The sequence below is a fragment of the Strix uralensis genome, chromosome 6 (genome assembly GCF_047716275.1).
Source record: "Strix uralensis isolate ZFMK-TIS-50842 chromosome 6, bStrUra1, whole genome shotgun sequence".
In the NCBI taxonomy this organism is placed as follows: Eukaryota; Metazoa; Chordata; class Aves; order Strigiformes; family Strigidae; genus Strix; species Strix uralensis.
Window position 1 is genome coordinate 27,227,947 of NC_133977.1, and position 17,399 is coordinate 27,245,345.

General features: G+C 44.3%; 1 protein-coding gene across 1 annotated transcript in view; it reads right to left on the reverse strand.

Moving 5' to 3' along the window:
- LOC141945337 (unconventional myosin-X-like) overlaps nucleotides 1-17,399 on the reverse strand; it is a 97,585-nt gene that overhangs the window by 38,016 nt on the left and 42,170 nt on the right. The window contains exons 14-21 of the mRNA XM_074873379.1: nucleotides 15,953-16,019; nucleotides 15,403-15,495; nucleotides 11,656-11,724; nucleotides 10,734-10,816; nucleotides 8,202-8,310; nucleotides 7,432-7,512; nucleotides 6,306-6,430; nucleotides 5,400-5,514 (exon numbers count right to left, since the gene is read on the reverse strand). Of these exons, the coding sequence (XP_074729480.1) occupies nucleotides 5,400-5,514; nucleotides 6,306-6,430; nucleotides 7,432-7,512; nucleotides 8,202-8,310; nucleotides 10,734-10,816; nucleotides 11,656-11,724; nucleotides 15,403-15,495; nucleotides 15,953-16,019 (742 nt within the window). The remainder of the gene's footprint in view (nucleotides 1-5,399; nucleotides 5,515-6,305; nucleotides 6,431-7,431; nucleotides 7,513-8,201; nucleotides 8,311-10,733; nucleotides 10,817-11,655; nucleotides 11,725-15,402; nucleotides 15,496-15,952; nucleotides 16,020-17,399) is intronic.

Here is a 17,399-nt window from a genome sequence, read left to right on the forward strand (position 1 = left end):
AGCCCTCTCGAAGTGCAAAACTGAGCGTACCCTCAGTCCACGGGAGCTGAAACCCTCCACCAGCCTCCAGGAACTTTGAAGCGGAGATGCTTTCACGCTGAAGAGGTTCAGCAGTGCAGCCATGCATTGGGGGGAACTCAGCCCCCATGGGAGAGGTCTCCAAGTATTACTGGTTGCACTTCAGTGTCCAGTATTTTAATTCTCAAGCATCTTCCATCACCCGTATTTCAAACCTCTGCTCAGTGCTAAATGCTTGTGTGAGGGATGACAGCGCTATCTTAGAGACAAAAGGACTGAGATACAAGCAAGATAAGGGCATGTTTACAGGTATTGTGCTGACATATCTGAGCTACTTTAAAGCAGCTGGCTTGCATTATGTTAGCACAGGGTTCAGCACAAATTGCTGAAATAAATGCTTTGCTCTTTGAGATGGACTGCAGCCTGCATGGAGGTCCACAGCACTGTGGGTACGCTGCTAGCAGTACCCAGCCTAGAATAAGTTGGCTAAGGTATGTCCATAGAAGCTGCAGTCACAGCAGCAACTGCCATATGGCCATGCTCGTGTGACCTGCTGCCTGACATTGGCTAAATCCCTGCCAGGGCCAGCAGCAGAATGGACTACGCTAGGCAAGCGCTGACCCACTTGTTAAAGCACTGCCATGAACACAGGCTGTGAGCTGACACTCATCAGTCTGCAGAACTACATTAATCAGTAAAAACCCCTTACAAATTTACTGGATCCATGTGGCTATGCTGAGGCCAGAGGGATGTTCAGAGATTTGAACAGTCATTTAGCCCAGTGTTCTGCACAAACTCTTCCCCTCCCCACTCACCTGCCCTTATGTCTCTGTATACCTTCCCTTTCATCACTGCTTTTGGCCTCGTCACTTATTTAGGTTATTTTTTCCCCCTGCAATGGCCACCAAGTACTGAAACCTCTCCCTGAGTTAGTACCCATAGCCAGTGGCTTCCCTGGACTCGAATTTCTCCTGGGGAGCCATTGTCATTAAGATGGCCTTAAGAAATGAGCTGCTTTGTAATGACTAAGTAATCATAGGTAGCCTTAAAAGAAGGTTCATTATCAAGGTACTGCCAACCATGAAGCTGGCATCCTTCCCTGCAACTGGTACATCCACTCCCTCTGTCAACTCAACAGTCTTTTAAGGACTTCTTTGAAGCAGGGATTGCTCTTTCCATTACATTCCAGAACCAAGCAGCAGTCACCCATTCCAGGAATACAACCAGCAAAACACTGTCTCCATCCCTTCTCTTCATCAAATTGCAAAAATACTCAGTCCATCAGTACTTCCCTACCAAGCACAGACTTTGCTGTGCCAGTAAGGAGGGGGAAAAAACCCAAAACTTCAGAGCATTGTAGTGTTCAACAAGACCCAACCCTAATCCTATAGGGTTTTCTATATATGCTTGAGAGTAAGGGGTTAATCTCAAAGAACATACCAATATCTAGTTATAAGCTATTGGCATTTTGAGGGGTTTTTTTAGACTCCCATAGATGACAAGGAAGAGGAAAATGCATTCAAACCCAGAAATATTTTTGATGCCTTGTGGAAATAACTTGGAAGGTAGCCGTTTCTTTGTCATAATTCATAGTCACTTTTTGAAAACATGAGATCACTTTCATCTGAGGAAGGAATGATTGGACAAAACATACAAGGTTATTTCTATCATATCTGCTCATATTAGACACTGGCCAAGTTTTAAACCACAGTGCAGCACCACAGTGTTCTTCACACAACCTTAATGCCTGTGTGCACCGTTGGGTGCAACAGTGAACATGTTAAGGTTACGTGTAGATCAGCAGACACAAATGTAACTGCGTGTGTACCCATGTGTACATAAGTGGAATCATATGATTCTTGGAGACAACACTGGGAAAGCAGGAAGTGGGTCACTGTGACCTGGATGCCAAATAGTCCACAGAAACCTTCTCCTTCAAACAGGCCCTGCAAAACAGTAGTTTAAAATGTGGAAATGAATGCTTTCAAAAAGCAAGGATTGGTGTGTTAAACAGCCGTGGAAATCTGTGTTGTGGGTATGGGCAAGTATGGCAGAAGGTGCAGGTGCACTGAGGAAAGGAGCACCGAAGCTGCTGCTCCATCCCAGCACATCCCCAGTGAAGACAAGGGCACCTTAGCACAAGCTCTTCCATCGTCACACTGCTTGTTTGCATCCAAGCCCTCATCTCTGCCATGCCACTGGATAAAACCTGCCTTATATATATTAATACCTCATATAAACATTAATTTGACAATTGCCAGCACAGCAGCTGCTCTATTCTTAATGAAAAACACAAAGATCATCCTGCCCTTCCTCCTCCATTTCCTTTCCCAAGCTTCACAATCCCCTGCACTAATTCACAGAGTCTTTTCCTTCCTCCTCCAAACAATTGCTAGGGATATAATTATCCTTCCATTCATTTTGCAGGAAGTATTCCCCCTTCTATAAGCCTTGCTCTTCACCCACCCCTTATACTTCTTCCTAGGTTACATCCCCATTGGCCTGTCACACCTTTTTCAGTAGCTACTCCTGACTCCATAAGCCAAGGTTATTTCTGGGAATTGCGATGTGGGTACCCAGAGCTGCACCTGTACAGCAAAAGTGGCAGCAAGGGCAGACAGGGAACCTCCTCTCCAGGACTGACCTATACTCTGTGCCCCTTAGCTGGTAGCTTCACTTCACCCTTACCTGAAAGCCTCTGGAAAAATAAGGGCTCTTTTCTTCATCAACCCAAGTATTCCAGGCCTGTGTTACCTATCACCAGCTAAAACACAAATGCAGACAAAGCAGTCTGTAATCCAGAACCAAGACAGAACAGCTGGATACAGGCAGTAGGGAAGGGACCACCAGGAAGCACCACTACTTTGCACGGCCTCACCTTGGCATCTGCTTTCCTAGGGACAGGCTTTCTGGAGGCACTGTCACAAAGCAGAGTTGCAAGAGGGGTCTCCAAGGGAGCAATGAAATGGCTTTGCTACCATCTGAGCATGGGAAAGAACGTCAAGCAACTCATCTGAAGAATGAAATGGCAGGGCAATGGCAACAGCACCTTGGAGCAGCCAGGGGCTGAGCAGCCATTCAGCATAGCAGCAAGGGTGGAACAGACCAGGACAGTCTTGGAGTAATATATTCTTTAGAATCAATAGAACTGCTCTCCTCTACCAGGACAGACATCTCTAATCCAAACCATGTTGAATATAAAATAACTTCTACAACCAAACATGATGGCTCAACTGCTTCCCAACTCCTTTCAATTTTCCTTCTCAGACATAAAGAAATAGAGATACAAAGACTGCCATTCTTAGTCATTTCTTTCTTCCCACAATATTCAGACCCGTCACCAACCAGTGCCCTAGCAGAGACACTGCTGTTTACCAACATGCCACATACAGCTCTTTAGCCAAGTTTCAGTTTATAGGACAGAACTGTTCAAAAAAATTACATTAGACCTCATCCAGTGTTTTGGAAAAATACAAACACATTTTGTTTGCCACAATTTACCACCTATATTGTTTTTCCAAAAGAATTTGTTTGTGCAGGTCAAGGAGCAAGTGAAAACAGACAGACATACTCAGCCCTTCAGGATACACGAGGACTGAAGAGAAAAGGGATTCTATTGCTGCGAGGGGCTCAAAGCAGCCTGGATTTCCTGCTTGTCGTCAGTCTGTTGTAGTCCCTGGACTTCAGCTAAATATCTTATAACCATTTACACTCTAAAAGGTGAGTATGTGCATGTGAGTTTGGTCCTCATGTGCATTTCCCTGCTGCCCTTGCTGTAGCCCAGCAATCTTCCATCTCTTGTCATGCTAGGAAGAAAGTTCAAACTCCATGTTTACCAGCTCTAACCATCCCTTTCTAAAGCTTCCCAGGCACAAGCAGCTCTGCAACACACGCACACACACTCCACACAGGCTTTAACACTAAAATTCTGTGAGACTGGCAGCCGCCCAAGCAGTGTGGGTTATCTAGGGACAAGAATGACTGAAATGGTTCCTGGTTTGCAGGGACCAGTGATGAGACACCAGATTCCCAAATCAAAGATGGGGAACACTTTAGTCATAGAGCAGAAATATGGCTAAGTGATAAAACCTTCTTTCGTGAACATCAGCAGAGGCATGTGAAGGAAGGCCTTAGGAACTTCAGGTTAACACACCTCCTTCCCACTGCAGTAGCCAGTGGTTTCCTTGGTTGTCACACAGAGCTCATAGCCCAGACTACCAACTGGGCTACCACCACTCCTCTAATAAGAGGAGAGAGAGATCTCGCTCTCTAAGAAACATTATAGTCTATCCACTCATTAAGAAATGATTGCTCAAAGCAACAAATATCATTATCTGATCTCCTGGACAAATTAAATGTGAATATTCACTAGAATCACTTCCAGTTCCATTGTGACCCTGGAAATATTCTGAACTACTTTTTTGAAGGCTTAAGGGCAAAAAATGCAAGAAAAGTTACTTAGATGGACCACCATCTGCTCTGGATATGAACTGCATACCCACTACTCAGAAATGCTGTCTGCACTGGACACCACCCATCTTGGAATATTCTTTGAAGAATTTACTGGAGTATGTGGAAAGTTGTGATAGAGACAGTTTCCCACTCCCAGATTTCTATGGCAATACACCTCACAATGCTCACATCTATTTCTGTGTGAAGCTGTCTCTAGGCTTGAAAAAATTCAGGCTGAAACACCCAACTCCCTCCCCGTTAAATGAAAGATAAGGGTACATTTCCAGTTGGATGCCTGGAGAAAAAAAACAAACCAAACCAAAACGAAACAAAATCCAGACTATACCAGGCGAGAGAGGAGTGTTAAACATTCACCAAAACAAGCAAAATCTGAATTATGCAAGTGGGGAGAAGCATTTGGATACCTTTTCCTAGAAAATGTATGCTAGCATCTGGGCTAACTGCACAAACCATCAGCTGAGTTTCCATAGCAGAAGGCTATCACACATCTGGTGATCTAGGTACTTATTCCCAGTTTAGATATATACAGGGTAGCAGCTCATTGCCTCCTGCAAGAATTTTGGTTAGCCAAGCAGAGCGAAATATCTGGCAAAAGAGGCATGAGTTAATGGCACACATTGCAGCTGCGTACAATGACACCCATGATTGTTCTCCTTGGACCCTTAAATTGGATCAGACATGACAAAATCAATCTGGCTTGGTCAATGAGAAAGAGTTTAGACAAAATCAAAAAGCTTTCTACATCTCTAGTTACGTAATATGGAAGATATTTGAGATGGTACAGGTCAATGGCATAGTCCAATGTCATCACTACTTTGCCCTTTCTACTGGCTTGAATCTCACCAGATGCAATCGCATCCCCTTGAAGCTGGAACAAAGCCATACCCTGCCCCACAACAGTGAAGTACCTTGGTTTTACCCAGCTGCCATTCTTTCTTGCTGCAGTCATAGGTCTGAAGAAAGCCTGCACATACAGCTTTGCTGTTGTCTGAGAAACTTGGTCCCTTCACAAGCATCTTGTACCTAAGAATCAAACAAAATCTCATGAGATTATGTATGACAGTAACCTGCACCCCTGCACCAATCTTTTAACTCTAATTATCCTCCTCCCATTAGTCCTTCTTCCTCTGAGACCTCCCTTCTTCATGTTTGTCTTCCAATTTGGAAATTTCCATCCCCCAACCTTTATCTGTTCCTACCACACTGGCAATTATTGTTGCAATCCCAGTAATAAAATACAAACTCAACAGCATTTTTCAGTAAAGAACAACTGTCTTTCTGAAACATGTGCTTTCATCAGACACAAGTTATTTTGTTCAGCATAGGGTTGGCATTTAACGCTCCAAGAGACAAAGGAAGCAATGTTCAGTGTCCCTTCTAGCCTTAAACTTCAAGAAATCCTTTCGATGCAGCTAATGAAAAGAAGTAATCACTCTTTCCAATATTAACCATCAACTATACTGTCCATTAAAATTTTCTTCAGCCTGCCAGATCAAAGGTTTTACGTATGATATTTTCTTTTTACAGATTATGACCAGCTGGGTTTCACAGTATCACACAAGCAAATCTGTGGCAAAGCTACAAAAAAAAAATTAAAAATGGACTGTCTGGCTATTTTTCCATTCTGACTTCTACCCTAGAGGCAAGTCTGCAAAAGATCTTCCAAATCAGTCTGTGATATGGGCAATAAAGGCACGGTTAGAAAAGCATCCCACAAATGATCCATATCAGTAAGAGCAGTTATAGAGGGAACAAATATATAGAATTGTATACCTTGGGGCTGTTACAGCATGTGGTACAATGATAGCAATTACCTGCTGAGAAAGTCCTGGAAAAGGCGCCGTATAGGGAAACCTGCTCTCCGAACTTTCACTGTCTCCAGCATCCCTGAATAACGGAGCTGATTTAGCACCACATCTGGATTGAAGAGGTTTGGCGCCTACATAATGATCCAGATTCAAAAACAAATAAGGAGACAGATAGAATAAATGTTGATCTTGGTATTACTTCTTTGCTGACTTAACAGTGGCTGTTTCTCTGAGCACAGACAGTCAAAGGTTGTAGATCCACTTCTCTGTAGAAAGTCAACCCTGCATATTTGGGTATGCCAGGTGAAAAGAGGGAAGTCTGGATCAAGGGGAAAGCAACCTCACAACACTGCATGGTGCAGAAAAAAGGACAAAAGGGAGTTGGGCAGATCCGGGAAAAAATCAGCCTGCAGACTGCTGTCGTAGTTGGATCACAGCAGTAAAGCAATGGTACAATGCATTAACACATACAAAATGCAGAACTCTTGACTCAGTTCTCTTTGCAGTCTCTCTCTAGTCAAACCAGAGACAAACTGCAAAATCCTTTCCTGGCATAAAACCCCCAGCAGGCTTTCCTCTGCCATATCAGACACGGTTTCAAAACACACAAAGAAAACTTTCGGTTCAGAGCTCCCCACCCAATCTAGTTAGCAGCATATCCTCCCATCACAGTTCACAATACAAGCGAGAGCCAGCCTGTCTCTAAGCACTGTGACTTGCTCATGAAGCGTCCAGCTCCTCTGCCTCAGAGCCAGGGATCTGCAGGAGACGCTTCCTACCGCACAAGCCCTGCATTCCAGAACAAATTGTCTACAGGCACCACAAACAGGAGTGATTGCTTCATCTACCATGGCTCTGGGCTCTGCACAAGCCTGGTTCACCTTCCAGGCTTCATAAGCACAGAAAGGTGGGAATGGCTGTATCATATCATACTCAGCATGCAGCCTTTTCATCTGATTACCAGGAGGAGGGTGTATTTTTCCTGAACTATGAAAAAACTAGAAGGAAAAAGGGGAGGTGAGGGGGAACTGCTCTTATCCTCAGTTTGGACCCTGACAGAGGCACCTGTCAGGCATTTGTGCAAGTGAGTGCTCATGAAGGCCTGTGTCACATGCATACGAGACAGACTTGCCTTTTCGGTATTTGGTTTGATGCAGCGAATGAAGAACGGGTTGGAAGTACTAAGCGTAGCCATCAGGGAATGGAGAGAATCCTGAAAAGCAAGACAAAACCCAAAGGATCAGTCACTACAGGAGGGAAACAGGCTATATTTGATGCAATAGGATCTTCATGCAGCCCTCTGATTCCTAATGTCCTTTGACTCTGCCTATCAAAACTTCAATAACCCAGGAGATCCTTTCCTGTCCAAAACATACCCACACAGTTAGTTTAACACTGTTTACATGGCCATCCTTGTTCTCAGAGCTGACTAGATGGTATGAGTTATTTTTACAAGTCTCTCAAACTTTAAATATAGGAAACTAAAACTGTGAAACTAACATTTGCAGACAATCTAGGGGGGTGAGATTCATACCTGCAAGGTCCCCCCAATAAGGTTTCACTGAAATTGCCACTATACTTGTAAAAGATGTGGCCTAAAAAGGACACATACACTTAGCTGAAACACCAAACCAACATGAAAGATCAAAGAACCTCAAGAACTTCATATGCTTAGCAAAGTGTTCTTTCCTCTGCCACCCTGCTCAGTCTTAGCATCTCACATTTTACACCAGACAGAAACCCTTGGGGCGGTGGCACTGTCTTTTTTTAGCACTACAACATTCCTGCACATTTTCAGTGCTGGACACAAAACAAGGATGAATGACTCCTCTTGGCTGCAGGCCTTGGTTTACCCATCTGCTCCTCCCTGGAAGCCTGCTGCTCTCTTGGAAAACATCCTACCCTGAACTGGGAACTGACAGTCGGTCTGCGCCTCTGGGTGCCCATCTTCAGTGTCTCTTCACTGCAACGACTGCAGACTCTTTCAAAAAGGTCATAGATGAAATCCAGCCTAAGGGAGAAGAAAAGAATTAAAGAAGATACAAGACACCCACCAGCTGTGAGAAGATGGCTCTCATTCTCAGCGACTGACCTGTCCCAGTGTGAAACACCTCATTTTTATTCCTGCTGTGCTGGAATGTGGCTGCAGGAGGCAGTTCAGCTGGGCACCTCAGTGAGGAAATGAATACTTTCCATGTGGCCGCCCAGACCCTGTGGGTTGCCCTGTATGCCACACTCGGCTGCAAAGCCAGAAACCCCATCTCACACTGTCAAGCAGGATATTACACATAGGAATATCTCCATTCTGCACTGGCTAGGACACTTCCCTCGAGCTCTATGCCCCCAGGTGAAACTACCTTGAATGTACTCCAGCTAGACTGTGTGCTGTCACACACCTCCCAACCTAGCTCCCATGACATCCTCATGCAATTGCAACCGCAGCCCTTCTGTGGCCAGAGGACTCCTACAACTACCCTCAGTGTAGGTCAGCTCTGGGGAATCTTCCATCATTTTGCCACTCCTTAGACAGGGGTGCTGGTTCTTACAAAGTTGCAAAGTTCTCCAGCACTGCTTGTGCCAGTTTATTGTTATGACTGCTTCTAGCAGAATTTCCCTTTCTGGCTTGTTGAAAAACCCTAAGTCCTTCCATTATGCTGGACATTATGCTGCACCCTCAGTAAGTTTGCAGACGACACCAAGCTGGGTGGGAGTGTTGATCTGCTTGAGGGTAGGGAGGCTCTGCAGAGAGACCTGGACAGGCTGGAGCGATGGGCTAAGGCCAACTGTATGAGGTTCAATAAGGCCAAATGCCGGGTGCTGCACTTCGGCCACAACAACCCCCAGCAGCGCTACAGGCTTGGGGAGGAGTGGCTGGAGAGCTGCCAGTCAGAGAGGGACCTGGGGGTGTTGATTGACAGCCGGCTGAACATGAGCCAGCAGTGTGCCCAGGCGGCCAAGAAGGCCAATGGCATCCTGGCCTGTATCAGAAATAGCGTGGCCAGCAGGGACAGGGAAGTGATCTCACCCCTGTACTCGGCACTGGTGAGGCCGCACCTCGATGACTGTGTTCAGTTTTGGGCCCCTCACTTCAAAAAGGACATTGAATTACTCGAGCGTGTCCAGAGAAGGGCAACGAAGCTGGTGAAGTGTCTGGAGCTCATGTCTTACGAGGAGCGGCTGAGGGAACTGGGGTTGTTTAGTCTGGAGAAGACGAGGCTGAGGGGAGACCTCATCCCCCTCTACAGCTGTCTGAAAGGAGGTTGCAGAGAGCTGGGGATGAGCCTCTTTAACCAAGTAACAAGCGATAGGACAAGAGGGAATGGCCTCAAGTTGCGCCAGGGAAGGTTTAGACTAGATGTCAGGAAGTATTTCTTTACAGAACGGGTTGTTAGGCGTTGGAATGGGCTGCCCAGGGAGGTGGTGGAGTCCCCATCCCTGGAGGTGTTTAAGAGTAGGGTTGACATAGCGCTGAGAGATACGGTGTAGATGGGAACTGGCAGTGTTAGGTTAATGGTTGGACTGGATGATCTTCAAGGTCTTTTCCAACCTAGTTGATTCTGTGATTCTGTAATGATGACCACAATTCTGGCTTTAAGCCCTGTGTAAAAAGTTCCCCAGATGCCACTGTCCAAGTAAGGCAGCTATGAGCAGCTCATACTCTCAGCTCCCTCAGGTTGTCTCAGGGCTGCTCACAGTGAAGACTCCGCAGCAGGCTTCAGAGAAGATGCAGTTCGGAAACAGTGTCATCATGCTGGAGCCCAAAGGTTCCATATGGACTGTGTTAAGAGGCATGTAGTAGAGTTGCTACTCAAAACTTCTAGGGTCCACCATATTATTAAATGCCTCTCTCCTTCTACTAGGCCCCACCTCTGTCTTCCAGACCTTGCTCAAGGTCAAAGTCAGCTCATTTCTCTAGGGTCATGTTGCAGCACTGGGGTATAATATTAGGGGCCATGCCCAGTCCCACAGCAAGGGCTCAGTCTGGCTCAGGGTAAGGACAGAAGCTCTCCACTAACAAGCAGCCTGGAAAACAAGCAGCCTCTGTACAAAGACTGGCATTTGACAGCATGGTAAAGAGCCTTGATGCATTCAGGGGCAAATTTGCCATTGTTGGAACAGGGAGGTAAGAGGAAGAGGAGGAAGGGGAGAAGAGAGGAGGGAGAAAACCAGCATTGACTGGAGGGATTTCTGTCATGCTTTTATAGCTGTTTTCAAAACTGGGACAACAAGAGTACTGATTAAATCTGTGCCTCATCTGACTTCTCCAGCTCTCCTTTCTTGTGCCAAGACACTTAAGAACAAAGAGAAGAATGATAAAGAATTATGCCTGATGCTCAGACAAAAGCAACTGCTTTCCTTGGTCTGTTATTACATGAACGTGGCTTAGTCCAACCCAACAGATGTGGCCTACTCACAAGCATAAGGGAGGCATACCTGCTGTCTTTCAGCATGTTTAAAATGTCATCTCGAAAGGTGTCTCTGTTCTTCTCCAGAAAGCCTCTCACATCATATAGCACCTGCAATGCAGACAGAGCCACTAGAACAGTGCCATATAAATCATTAAGCACTTCTACATTAACATGCCAATATACAAGACCTCCAGCAGAGCTACACAGGAACGCTGCAGGCATGTGCCAAGATCTGAATTTTTGGGGTCAAAGAGCTCCAGAGCTCTGCAGTTACCGGCAAGAAAGTGGCTTTTAGCCATCAATTTAAAAAAACCACAAAAACTCCTCAAAAACAGGAGCCAAGTGAAACAGCTGCAGAGATCTGCCTGGGGTGTGTGTGTGGGGAAATCCTCCGGAAGGTGTGAGGTACACCATTCACTTCAGGATATACTAACTATACCACCCAGTACCCTGACCTCCCAGCCACTAGTGCTCAGCAGATATGATTCTAGGACAAGATTAGCCCTTTCTGTAGCATGCAGGTGCCCTCCTTTGACACATCTCCATCTGCTCCATATCTCTCCACAACAAAACACAGCAGTTAACCTTGAAGGCTTGAACTCCTTTTCCTTTTTGTAACAGGCATTTAGCATTTTCTCCTTCCTGAAAGTCAAATTTTTCCTTGTGACATTTACTATGGGTCTTGTTGGTTTGTGAATGTCCAAGAAAAGACAACATGAATAACAGAAGTAAGGAGGAGTTTATCCCCCAAACCAAAAGTTACTTGAGAAACTCAAACAAATGTCCAAGCTGGAGAATATAGTACTGGAGAATGACACGCTATTTTAAGCCCATCACACTCCCACTGTGCGGAAGAACATAGCTCTGAGAGATATTCTTGATTTTGGAATCTAAAATCCAGGACCTCAAGCCCAAGATACACCAAGCATCTCACCATGAACACCTACCTCCCCAGCATAATGTCTTATGCCAAACTGATGGTCTGTTACCCGAGGCTTCACATAGTAGTGGTTGCTCTGAAATGAAAGAAAAAGAAATATAAGAAAAGAAATTCTTATAATGCCAGTGTAAGAATAAATAGGCTCAGTCAGAAACTCTGCCATGACTATGACAAGGCTGGGATGGGCAAGAACCTGAGCTGTTGCAGAGCCTGGCCACATCTGCTGCAGCTATCTGCAGCTACATTACAAATATATTCCAATAAGATGGAAAAATCCAGCCCCTTCAAGGCATTCCTCATATGAGCAAGGGCTTGCAGAATCAAGGCTGGGCAGGCATGCCATGGATGAAATGTTAATTCTTTCGTGTCTGACACCTGAGGAGACTGGGCTCCACACAAACCATGTGGTGCAGGACACAGGATCAGGATGCAGGGAAGATGGCAGCTTTGCAGAACACCTACACATCTTTTCTTTGTCAAAGGAAATATAACAACCTCCTGTCTTCCTCTGTATCTCATCTTTCTTTGCTCCTCTCTTCCCTTTTTTCAATATTCATTTTTCCATTCTCTTACTAGCTGTTCTACTCTCTCATTTTTCCCCTCCTTTCTTTGTTCTGTAAAAACTGTTAACTACGTAAGAACACCACGCTGCTTGAGACCAACAGTCCATCCAGCTGAGTATTCTGCCTCAAGCAGTGGCTATGTAGAGTGGAATAAGAACAAGGCAAGTAAATGATACTTTCATCCTAATACTCTCTCAAACTCCAGTTATCTTCATAAGGTCTTCCTAACTAGTAACCCCAAGTGGATTTGTCTTTGAAATACATATCCATTCCACACCTGAACCCATGCAGACTTCTTTCATCCAGAGTGTTCTTTCGCAGGAGGCTCTCAACCAACCGCACAGGGAACTACAGCTGGTTGGTTTTAAGCCTTGCTCCCATTAGTGCCATTTGTCTTCTATGGTCCATGTGTGACTTTTAAACCCATCACATCCTCCCTAAATCATCTTTTCTCCACATTGCAGCGTCCCTTCAACATAGTTTTCCTTAACACTGAAGCTGTCCCAGACCTGTTGTTTACCAGATCTGATATAACCCCTTCTTGAGTGGAGGGGCCCAGTGGTGTACACTGTTCAAGGTGCAGGTGATCCATGGATTATACAGTACCATAACAATGTTTTCTGCTTTTATTCTGTTTCTTTCCTAGGAATTTCTAATACTTGATCTGGGCTCTTTATTACTACCGAGCACTGTGCTGATGTTTCCCTGGAACTATCCATCACAGCCCTTGTCTGGGTTTTGTTCCTGAAGAGCAGCAATCAGCTCAGGGCCCATCATTTCAAATGTGAAACTGGGACTATTTTCCTTCAGGCACACCATTTTACATTTATCTACACTGCTTTTTATCTTCATTTTATAACCTAGTCAGTCTTATAAGGCCCCTCTCAGTCCAGCCTTGCTCCATGAATCATCAGAAAACTGCCACCTCAGTGCTCGTATGAGACAGAGTCTTACAGGCCTCCCTCCGCTGAGGTAACTGACCATTTACATTCTGTGAATTTACCCAATAGTAAAGATTACAGGCCTATAATTTCCTAGAATACTTTCTAAAAATTAAAATAATTTCCCACCTTTTCAGATACAAGTACTAAGAAAATTTTAAGATGTTGCACAATACTATTACTAATTCAGCTCTTTCAAGTTCTCTTAGCAGTGTTGCGTGGATGGCTTCTGACCCTGACAATTTGTTAGTGCTGTTGAAAACTTTTTCATTGCCTTTTTTCCTTTTCGTATTGACCCCATTTCTTTGCTCTTCCCTTTCTCCAATACAGTCATCTTTTTCCAGCCACAAATTTCCTTCTCTTCCACTCCAAACATGGCTGCTACTGACTCTCTCATGTGGATTGGCAGCTTCCTCTCCTTTCCTTTCTACCAATCCCTTATATTTCATCCATGCCTACAACACTTCTGGTTCCTTCTTCCATCTCCCCTATTGCTCCTCTCCCCAGTTGTCTCAGAGGTCATATTCTCTTAAATCCCAGCTCTATGCTTTTCCTCCTTAAGCCTACTGCAATCCACAGAAAACACAGAGAAGAGGGCTTGTTCTCTTAGAATGTCCTTCAGGCTTTCCAGCAATGCTGGCTGGATGCCTTCCAGTGCTCTTCCAGCCAGCACTAGAGACTTTAACTAATACAAAAAACACTTTCGCCTTCAAAAAATGCAAACCCTAGAGCACTATCTATTTCATCATTCCTCCCTGCATTTCAGCTCCTCAGCCTCTTCCATCTCTCATAAGCTCCCTAGGGTTCCACGTTAACTGCTATCCCCTCAAAGCAGACAGAGGTGACACTATGAACAGCTTAATGAAAAGGCTACTCAATGCACAGAAATCACCAAAAATAGCAACCAAAATGTTGTGGGACATAAGGAAATGCAAAATAATACTGACGATCTCATGCTGCTTTACAATAAACCACAGGTACCTTCTTACCAAGGGAACTGCATTCTGGTCTGATTATTTATCTCAGAAAAGAATAGAGAAAAGATGTAGAGGAATTCAGAGACAAACATCAGAAAGAAAGAGGAATTTCACCATTTGGAGACAAACTGAAGAGGTTGGGACAGTTCAGAAAGAAAATTCAAAAGAAGTAGTGTGTTAAAAATATTCATAAGTTCTATATTAAAAGTTAACAAACTACCAACAACAATAAAAAAGGTAAAACAGGCATTCTCATATACCTTGATCTGTAATACAAGGGAAAGCCGCAGTGAACTAAATTGAAGGCATCAATTTAAGCCTAAAGAAAGGAAATATTTCCACAAAACTACATGCAAGTAGCCAACTAGAAGTCAGTGCTATTGTGTCCAATTTCTAGTCATGAGTATTACTAGCAGGTTAGATGCAAATATGAAAAATGAGAATATCTGCATCTATGCCAATTTAAAAAAAAAAGTCAGATAAAGGATACACATTTGTATGCTTTCAGGCTTGGATGAAGCCTGAATTAGAGGACTAAGAAACATATTAGCTGACAATGTTCTTACTAAAGTAGTAAATTATACCATCAGTCCCTGCTACAGGGTTTAATTTGCTTTGTTTTCAGTCTATTTACTATTAAGAAGAACAGAGTGTTGGCTGTGCCAGAGACAGGGTAAGAGATTGCTACAGTGATCTCACTGTGGTTTTTGTGTCTGCAGGATAACTTTCTGACCTGCATGAAAAAGCCCTTCTACTCCTGTGTTCAGCATACAAGAAAGAGGAGGAAAAATTTAATTAATTAGGAACAATAAGAGAGCTTTCATTAAAAGTCATGAGGCAAAAGCTGTCCCCAGCCCCAGGAGACAGAGATTTGACATGCTCTGGAGCCAGACTCCTGTGAGTCAGCTGGCAGGAGAAACCCATGCACGCTGTGCAGCCGCATCCTGTGCCTGGGGTGCTGCCTCGTGTCCCGTCGCAGACCAGCAGAATCTGACCTCCATCCCATGCTACAAATTCAAATCTCCTCTACCCACAGCCTGCAGAATGCACACTCTGTCTCTCTGTGTGCACAAGAGACCATTTTCAGGTTTCTTCACATATTACTTATGTTCAGTCCAGCCTTACTAAACACTCACAGGTTTGGGCCTAAGGCATTTTAAATTTCCTGCACAAAGCACATATTTTACATCAACAAAGCCTTCACTTTTGGTTTTGAAATGCTAATGGGACTAACATACTGATCATTTGCCTGCCAGGTTATTTTCTTACTTACCATATGCTGGCTGTGAAGTTTTTCCAGAAGGGTGTTGTCTGTGCCTTTGGGGAATCGACTCTCTTCATTCACCAAAGCCAGTAGACCCAGTTTCTACAGCCAAACAAGAGACGGGCTTTTACAGTCAGCAAAAGCTCTAACTACACAGCACCAAGAACTGGAGATCTGCACTGGAGCACACTGAACAATAACCTCTGAGTTATACCCCGCAAAGCTTGAGCTGAAAGCAGAGTTCTGGCCAGTCAATGCATTCAGCAAGCAGAATATAAATTGAGATTATTTATAGAAAATTCACATTAAGGTTTTACTTAAACACTGCTCCTTATCTACAACTATGACACCCTCCCTAAGCTTACTCTCAACAATGAGCAGAGATCTGCTTTCCTGAGCTAGGACTATGGCTATAACAGCTCATACTTTTGCCAGGTCACGATGGGAAGAGAATCTAAGCAACTACCTGTTTTTAAAACCAGAAAATCCCAGGGAAGGTCTCAAGACAATCAGAAGGACCCACTGTGATCCCTGGAAACTGTCACAGATAAGTGCTTACCTTCTCGATAAGGTCCAGGCACTCTGCATTATCCATCCAGTCAATGGCTTCCCAGTTTATCCCTTCCCTGACAGTCAAGAACAAACAGAACAAATATGTGAAATGCAAGATCCAGTGCCCTGAGGAATAGGAGAACAGAAGTAGCTGAGCATGGCAGCTGCCCCAGGACTCAAGATGATTTGCAGGAATTAGGCTTTGCCATGGCTGAGGAAAAAGAATAGGACACACAATGCACTGGTAACACAAGGAGATGGAAGTAGGAGACAGCCCTTCTTATCCATATCAGTGATTTGGACTGATGCTCATCTTGTAGTCACTGAGCAATTTCCACACCAAGCACTAAGAAATTGTAGTTGCTCGCAGTTGCGCTTTCAGGAGTCATGACCATCAGCCCAAGTGGTGATGATGATGGAGTTTGCTACACAGCTTCAAGAGCCAACTGCCTGACCCACCAATCTGGAAAGCAGGCTTGAAGCACATCTGCCAGAAGACTGAACCACAATTCATAGGTCCACCAGAGGAAGAGACAGAAGCAACTTTTCAGGGAGAGTTATGAAGGATGACACAGATAAGCTTTGGCCTGACATGCAGGGGACCTACAGGGTGTCCCTGAATCTTTCAGAATGGGAGCTGATGTAGGTACAGCAGTGCGATAAGCATGCCTTGAAAATCATCCATGAAATTCTGTAAATCTGTGCTGAACATGTTTTTCTCCCTCTTACCACCTTCTTACACTTCCATAATACAGGCTGTTTCTGTTTTCAGAATCCAGAGAAGCCTGGGAATAACTTTTGCTCAGGAATCTAAGGAAGACTACAGGCTATGTGTGAAGCTACTTACTGACATTCTGATACAAACAACTTTCAGGTGAAGGCTAGCATTTTGAAGATAGTGAAGGTGTTGTATATAAACCCTTCAGCCTAGGCTTCATACTTTCAGCTTCAAAGCATTCAGAAACCTGTGGGCAACAGCTGGAAACAACAAACTGGAATAATTTCTGAAGCATGGAAAGAACTATCTATCCCCCACAGCGGGATATCTTATCCACTTAATGACAAGAAATACTATTTCACAGTGTTTCAGATTTTTGCAACAATGGGTGTCAGAGAGGCCATATATTTTTACAAAAAGACCTCTTGGATTCCTCCTAAGAGCAAGAAGACCTTCCAGAATTGAAGGGAGTGGCATTTTCTGAAACAAATCAAATCACAAATGAATCAAGTTGTCTCTAGTGCCACAGACCCCCGGCCTAATCGAATGATGAAATACACGGAGCTACTTACTAAACCTAAGGAAGCAGAGCTGGTAGATTCACTTTGAGCACATCCCCCTAGAATAACTTGATGAGTAGTCAATAATAAGATTCTCTTATTCTTTCCAAAGTTCAGCCACAGAACTTAAACTCCTGTGTAACCATCAGGAAAAAGTCTTTTGTCATGATGATACC